General features: G+C 42.1%; 1 protein-coding gene across 1 annotated transcript in view; it reads left to right on the top strand.

Moving 5' to 3' along the window:
* Positions 1 to 4260: 4260 nt before the first annotated feature.
* LOC118318565 (mucin-19) overlaps positions 4261 to 7797 on the top strand; it is a 38104-nt gene continuing 34567 nt past the window's right edge. The window contains exons 1-5 of the mRNA XM_035648347.2: positions 4261 to 4274; positions 4571 to 4831; positions 5229 to 5495; positions 6372 to 6641; positions 7157 to 7420. Coding sequence (XP_035504240.2) covers positions 4639 to 4831; positions 5229 to 5495; positions 6372 to 6641; positions 7157 to 7420 — 994 coding nt within the window. The 5' untranslated portion in view covers positions 4261 to 4274; positions 4571 to 4638. The remainder of the gene's footprint in view (positions 4275 to 4570; positions 4832 to 5228; positions 5496 to 6371; positions 6642 to 7156; positions 7421 to 7797) is intronic.

Raw genomic sequence — 7797 nt, 5'->3', positions numbered from 1 at the left:
GCGCGCAGGTAAACATGAACTGTTGAAGGAGAAATAGGCAGACGGGAGTGCCGCTGGGGAAGCTACACAAAGTGGTTGTGCTAGCTAGCTAGCTATCTAGTGTCCAACTTCCTCGTTCACTTTCTGCCGAGCCCTGTCCTTCTTCAACCGGCCACGATGCAAATATCAACCCGGTCTGGCGCGCACACACACACACACACACACACACACACACACATACATACTAGTGATCCTCCATCATGATACAGTGACAGACAGTCTGACGACAGGTGACGGAGGGAGGATCTCAACGCTCATTGGCTATCGCGTCGCGAATTTATCGCCCGAGTTCATATACTTCAACTCGAGCGACGGACGCCCCGCGACTTTCGCCTGATTCGCATCGCGCACATCGCACCATTGGCGTCGCCCGTGTCAGTGCCGCGAAATTCGCGTCTAGTTGCGTCTTTGCATTGACTTTGTATGTGATCTACTCGCGCCGCGTCCGGTGTGAACCTGAACGCACCATAAGCATTCATCCAATGGTCGTCGTGGAAGTGACAACCATTTCCTGTTTCGCGCGCGTAACGCGTAATTTTCCCGTGTCACTTATTCTCGCGTGTTTTTTGTGACAAAACGTACTTTGTATATATTTATCCGTGGATTGTATGACTTGAATATGAGCATAACATGTCTCCTTTAAGACATTTTTTTATTCTGTGAAGTCTCTGCTTTTCTGCAAAAAAGATTTTACAAAAAATGAGAAAAATGATTTTTGGTTTTGCTTAACAACAAAAATAACATCAAATACAAAAGATGTAACTGTAAACCACACAAAGACCCTTGAACTTTTTCGTATGTTTTTTTTTTTTTGGACTAGTGTATCACAGTTTTTCCTGAGGGCTCATTGGAGGTATCTGCCTTAATCTCATGGAATCATAGTGATCCATGCAAGTTGTTCAGTAACAGTATAATAAGTAATCTGATCAGATGGATCCTCTCACATTCACATTTTTTAATGGGGTGTGAACATGTTGACGTACTTCCTGTGGAGGAAAAAAAAGAAGAGGGAACTGATTTTTTGAGTTTCATTACCGAGTGTGTCAACAAAGGTCAACAAAGAAGGGTCCAAAAATCCAAAACTAATAACAATGATCAGAAAATAATTTGCCATCATGTGATATCATATGATAAGTGACATAATGAAGAAGTCCCAAAGAGGAGCAGGCCATCCAACTGCCCTCCTGCTTATGTTTCCCGTCTTTTCCTTTCTTCATTCCAGGATCAAATTGAAGAAGATTGCATCTTCAATCAAGTTCCCCATTTTCCTCTCCCCAAAAAAATATGAATAGGGAAGACTGTTCTCATCCCCAAAAAACGAGCAGATGACGACAGACCTCTAGCGGTCACATACAGTACCTAACAACCAACAGCGGTGGACCTTGGTAAGTCCGTCAAGTTTGTGTATTTCAATGGTTTTGCCTTTATTCTGTAAAATAATCTGCTTCTCTACCACGTCACCCTATCCCTAACCGTAACCCACACCTTTATAAGCTCATCAACCCAGTAAAGACCCACAAGGCTCTGAGGCAAAAAGTTATCGCGGCGTACCTCCTATCACCTGTAGAGGCGCTAATTTATGGAATGGTTGATATGGTTGTTTTTAAAACATACGACATAGTTTGCCGTATGAGTTGGAGGACTTGTTGGAATTGGGGATATATATAAAAAATAATAATAGTGTACTATATATAAAAGACCACCTATGTACAATGTATTAAAAGAAAGGAAACACTGTAGAAACCTGTGGACTGTATCAAATGTAGCACCTTCAAAAAGAAAATATGCCCACGTGCATGAAAAACGAATAAAACTTTCATAAGAACTAAACCATTCAAGCATTGATTTGGTGATTTGACGAATAAAATTTGGTCGAATAAAAATCAGTGTGTATGTTTAGACATGTCCGTAACATGTAACCATTAGTTTATCAGCATCTAAAGTACACAAAGGTGAAATGCAGTACACCAAATCCGCACTGACATATTATCTTCCTCTACAGTGCTTATTTTGAGTTTACTATAACGCCATACTGCCGCTGTCTTTTTCATCGGTTCGAAATTCTCTGAACGCATGACTTGTGATACTGATTGAGCACTCGGCCTCGCCACTTCTTCGGGCATTGGGAGATAATGTTTCACGTCTTTTCTCAGAACACCTCAAAATGAATCAGCAGGAAAATACGACTTAAGCTCAGTGTCTTGTCGTAACGTAACTTTTAGCGACAGGCGCAGGACCCTGCGTCTTTTACCTGACTTTCTTTTGTGGGAAGTTGCATCACAAGACGTTCAGTGCCTGTGACCTGTAACAGTGTCTAGTTCAGGACAATATCGCAGGCGCATGAAAAATACAATGAAATACCAAGGTGGTTCGCATCGCTTGTCCTTATTCACCGCGCTTCAAAATTGCTCTTATTGTTGAAGCCAGGCGGCTAAAGTTTCCTGCCAGGTTTTATGGCCCGTATCCACTTTCATGTTGACTTCCTTTTTTCTATTACACGGCGAGCAACTCGGAGGTGATCGCCCTTTATTCTCCCGTGATAAAAGATCCCTTTCAGCCCAGCATGTAGCCTACATAAAGCCAGCTCAGGGATTAGTCTCTCTATGTGGAAACATACCTTAGTTTTTCATCAAATATCCAATCACCAAGCACCTTTAAACCACCCAAAGCTAACCGTTTTTAAGAAAGACCCAACTTAGTAACAGCTCAGAAACCCGATGTGTTTTTCTCAGGACATCCAATTTAGATCAAGTCCCAATTCCCAAGTTTGCCTTCTTGACTTTGGTTTCAGTGGCACTTGCTTGGAAGGCCCCTCCCAAGCCTTTATCTCTTCGGTTCAGGTCATTCAGTGTTCTGTGTTCTCATGTATTGTTTACAGGGATGGAAAAAAACAAAAAAACAGTTGACGCAGAAACATTTCCGTGTGTGGAGTCGCAATGTGCCTTCATATTTTTTTATATGTATAGTATGTACTTACAGATGAGGGGAAGGGTGGGATGAGGAGGAAACAAAATTATGGACCAATTGTGAACAATCACAAATAGACGGAGAGAAAACGAATGGAGGACGGTAATCGTGCAACACCGCTGCTCGGGCCAACGCTGCGAGTGCGAGTGATGTCGTGTTAGTAGGTCAGTAAAGTCAAGTTGCGTGTAAACTGTGGCCTCCGGGTACAAAAGCAATGGCATTGCTGCGATAAGATCGATGTTGGTCAGGCAACTGTGTTCAGTTTGAACAGAAGTTTAAAGTGGATCACCTCAGACTTCAATACAATACAATATAATGTTCTTTGTTCTCTTTTTCTTCTCACACTGACAGAGCTGCAACAGTTAATTGATAAGGAATCAACAACTAAATTAATTGGCAACTATTTTGATAATTGATTAATCGGTTCATGTAGTTTTTATGGAAAAAAGGTGCAAAATTGTTGATTTGAGATCTTAAATGTGAATATTTTCCAGTTTCTTTGCTCCTTTATGACAGTAAACTAAATATCTTTGGGTTGTGGACAAAACATCATGTTGAGGGTTTTGGGAAACACGATCAACATTTTGCACCATTTTATGACATTTTACTGACCTAACAACTAATCGATTAATCGAGAAAATAATCAACAGATTAATCGATTAATGAAAATAATCGTTAGTTGCAGCCCTACACTAACTGTGTGTGTGTGTGTGTGTGTGTGTGTGTGTGTGTGTGTGTGTGTGTGTGTGTGTGTGTGTGTGTGTGTGTGTGTGTGTGTGTGTGTGTGTGTGTGTGTGTGTGTGAGTGAGAAGGGTAGAAAGAAAGAGGGACCTTTTTTTTCATCCTCACGTCAGGTAAATACACCACTCTCATCCATCCGTCGGTCCATCCCTCCTTCCCTCCCTCCCGTCGTGTTCTCAGGGCAGCCCTTGCCTGCCTTGTGGCCATTGGTGGGACAGCCTGTTCCTCGTTTAGGCAACACTGATTGGTTCCAACGCACTCTGGGCTCAAGCTCAAAAGAATCCCGAACACCTTTTGTCTTCGACTCCCTTGTATACTTAACTAAATGTAAGCCTGCAGTCAATGTCAAAGATGGGATTGTTGGGAGCCATAGGATTTTCGTTAGCATTGGTATCTCTGACTCAGGTAAATATATTTTTGTCCCCAACTGATTGAGAACATGGATGTGATGTAGTCTCAGGATATTTCCACTATGTTATATTGATTATATTGTTTTTGTTATTTACAGATACCTCATAGTGCAGAAGGTAAGTCAACCTGACAGACAAGTGTCTGCATAAGTCTTTTTTAAATAAATTGTTTGAAGTATCATAAGTTTATTTATTTTTAAGAAATAAGTAATGAATTATTGAATGTGTATAAATCAAAATGGATCGCTGCAGCTAAACACGTCACACAAAATGTAAGTCCTTGTTTAGATAACTTACTAATATCATTTTTATGTTTTTTTTCTTTATGTAGTAATATAAACTGTTCGATATCAAAGTTTCTTCTTTCAAACCAAACTGCTGTTTTCACTGCCACGTATTTCCATCTCTTACAGGGTGCAACATTTTGTCAGCAAAAGCCACGGGCCCCTCGTCGATTTTGGTGAAATGGCAGAAAAGCAATATGGCCACGAGCTATTTTTTGGACCTGCGGGTGAAAAACAAAACGAATTCTGCGCCGGTCGTGGTGACCCTGTCGGCCGCCTCGACCGAGCAGAATGTCCAGGGTCTGAGACCAGGAACCGAGTATAGTGTGACTCTCAAAGTCTTCCAGTTCTACTTTATGGTGTGTGTGAATACATCTACGGCGTGGACAGGTAAAGGAGAAAGCAACGTTTACATAAAGTGATAGTTACTGTTATTATCGTGCCCTCAGGGGTCAAATTGTGTCATGGAATTTGGGCTGCAGCTAACGATTAAATAAATTATCTATTCATCCGTCGATTGTTTCCCCGATTAATAGACTAGTTGTTTGGTCCATAAAATGGTGAAAATCGTGTTCCCCAAATTCCAAGATGATGGTTTGTTTTGTCCACACACCAAAGATATCCAGCTTACAGTCATAGAGGAGCAAGGAAACCAGAAAATATTCACATTTAAGAAGCTGAAATCATAGAATTTTGACGACTTGAATCGATTAATCGTTAATCAAAATAGTTGGAACAGCTATGTCGCATCCTGAACAATGCCTTCTCCCGTGCTCTTCCCTCTCAGTTCCCGACACAGCGCAGATAACAGTCGGCATGCCTCTGTCGAGCACCGCAGTCTTTCTCAAGTGGACTGATGTGCCCTCGGCGGATCTCTACTACCTGCTGGTGCGCTCTGAGAGCACCGGACAGGAGTTCAACCTCACCTACACCTACACCATCACCAGCGCTGCGGTGGGAAACCTGCAGCCCTCCACCAACTACGACTGTTACGTCTACACAGCTAACCGGGCCGGCCTGGGTAGCGCAAGCAAAGTGAGGACCATCACGACACGTAAGTGACACAAAAACAGTGTGTAGCATCCTACATGACCAACTACACTCAACACCAAAACCTTGCTTATGTTCACTAACGTTATGTGGATAATATGGATTTAGAATATGTTATATGTCTGTATTAGTATTTAAATATTAGTCACATAATAACTTAAATGTCCAAAGAAGCTACAAGACGTCAAGTAACTCAATCAAGACATTTTAATGTTTTATTTTAGATTGCATTGTTAGTGACTAGGCTTCAATTACAATTACAAGTGACACGAATTCATCTTTAAGTTCTGTTTAATATTGGTATCAAATGCTCCTCAAAATGTAGACCTTGTTTTGAGTGTAAAACATGAGAGTATCTTTCTTTGGCAAACAATCTTCAACCATCTTGTGTCTCATCTCTCACTCTACGTAAGTTGGTGTTAGTGTTAAGTTCAATGCACGCAGAGTGTTTTGGGATAATTTGTCTAGGTTTTGAAATATCTACCTGTCTGTTATTCGATTTTTTTGTGGCCCGTTTCCACTGGAACTACTTTCTTAAGAAGAAAATAGTTCCTTAAAAAAAACTTGACTGGAGCGAGGTAAATGACTACATTGTTTGTGATATTATTTACTTTCAGTTTTCACGCTTCCTTTCATCTCCATTGTACTATGTCGGCAACACAAGGTTCAGCAGCAGCAACTACATCAAAACCCAGACACCTCCGAGGCATTTTGTGATTTAGCTCAACATACTGCATGTCACTTACTGTATTAGTATTCGGACATTTGTTGGAAACTGAAACTTTTACTTTGCTTCATACAGAAATTACAGTTATCAAATTATATATAAAAAAAACGTGTAGTATAATTCTAACTAAGTGCCCATGTCTGTGTCTTTCAGTGGTGCGGCCTCCGTGGAACATTACAGCCGAACAGACTGGTCGGATCACGGCGAGGGTGATGTGGCAGCCGGTGGAGGACGTCCTCATATACCGGGTTGTTATCCAGAACCTCGATGAACCCACCAGCAAGCCGTCGGTGCACAACGTCACAGACACCAAGATGGACGCCAGTGGCATCCTCCCCTGCACCACCTACCTGATATCGGTGTCCTCGCTCAGCGAGTTCCTGTTGCCGAGCGAGCCCACGAACTACACATACACCACCAACAGTGAGTCGGCGGAGCCAAAAAACATTATCAGTAACTTAGCTATTCTCTCCGAGGCGCTCCTTTCAGACACGCAAAATATGATCCTCGGGGGGGTGGGGGGAGGACTCAGATGCCCTGACAAACACCTGTTGTTGAGGCTGTCGTGTAAACATAAATGTGAGAAAAAACACCAATGTTTTTCAATGGTGTTTTTGGTCCTTTTACAGTATATTAATTATGTGAAATATGACTTGTATCTGTTCCCAGTGTATTAGCCCCTATCAGAAATAATGTTTATTATCTCCTAACCAGAGAATAGTAAAGTCTGTGTGAACTCTCCGATCACCACCCTAACAATTGAATACTTACACATTCACATTATTGCAACTAAAGTAGACTAGTCTATTATTATTATCTTTTCATCTGAACCCTTTTTGGTCAATGATATCATTTGCCAAGTCTTAACTATACACTGCAAGTGAAAACTGAACCAAAGTATATACTTTAATGATCCGTGTTGCTTGTGTCGCCTGCAGAGCTGTCACCAGTTTCATCCGTATCCGTGGACTACACATGCACCAGTCAGTCCGCCACGGTGCGTTGGTCGGCCGTGTACGGGGCCGACTCCTACAAGGCCACGGCGATGGGCGAAAATGGCATGCAGCTGACGTGCACCAGCCAGGGCACCAGCTGTCGGCTCACCGGACTGAGCTGCGGTCAGAACTATGTGGTGAACGTGACGCCCATATCGGAGAACTGCAGGAACATGATGAACAACACCTCGGCCACTTTTCAGACGGGTGAGACAAAGTTACTATCACAAAGGAAAACGACAAAGAAGGAAAAAAAACGGGATCACAAAATCTTACAAATGGAGCAGGAAGGCAAACTGAAAATATTTGTAACCTCCTGGGGGATGTTTCTTTCACTTAGACAAAGTTGGGAAACTAATCATATGCAGCAGAGGCTGGGATATTCTGAAAGGTCTTCGAGATTCCACATTTTCCATATTATCAAATAACATCTTTAATTAGAACCTAACCACCCCGATCAATGCTCACGTCGTCCGAACTTCACATTGGGAGTTTGCAACAGTGGCTCTCAACCCTCTGTTGCACAAAAGCAAATTGTTGTCTTTGCTTGAAAGGCATCGCAAAGCATCCACTACAGTTTACAG

The sequence above is a fragment of the Scophthalmus maximus genome, chromosome 13 (genome assembly GCF_022379125.1).
Source record: "Scophthalmus maximus strain ysfricsl-2021 chromosome 13, ASM2237912v1, whole genome shotgun sequence".
Taxonomy (NCBI): Eukaryota; Metazoa; Chordata; class Actinopteri; order Pleuronectiformes; family Scophthalmidae; genus Scophthalmus; species Scophthalmus maximus.
The sequence above is the reverse complement of the archived record's forward strand: the minus strand, read 5'-3'. Positions and strand labels throughout refer to the sequence as shown.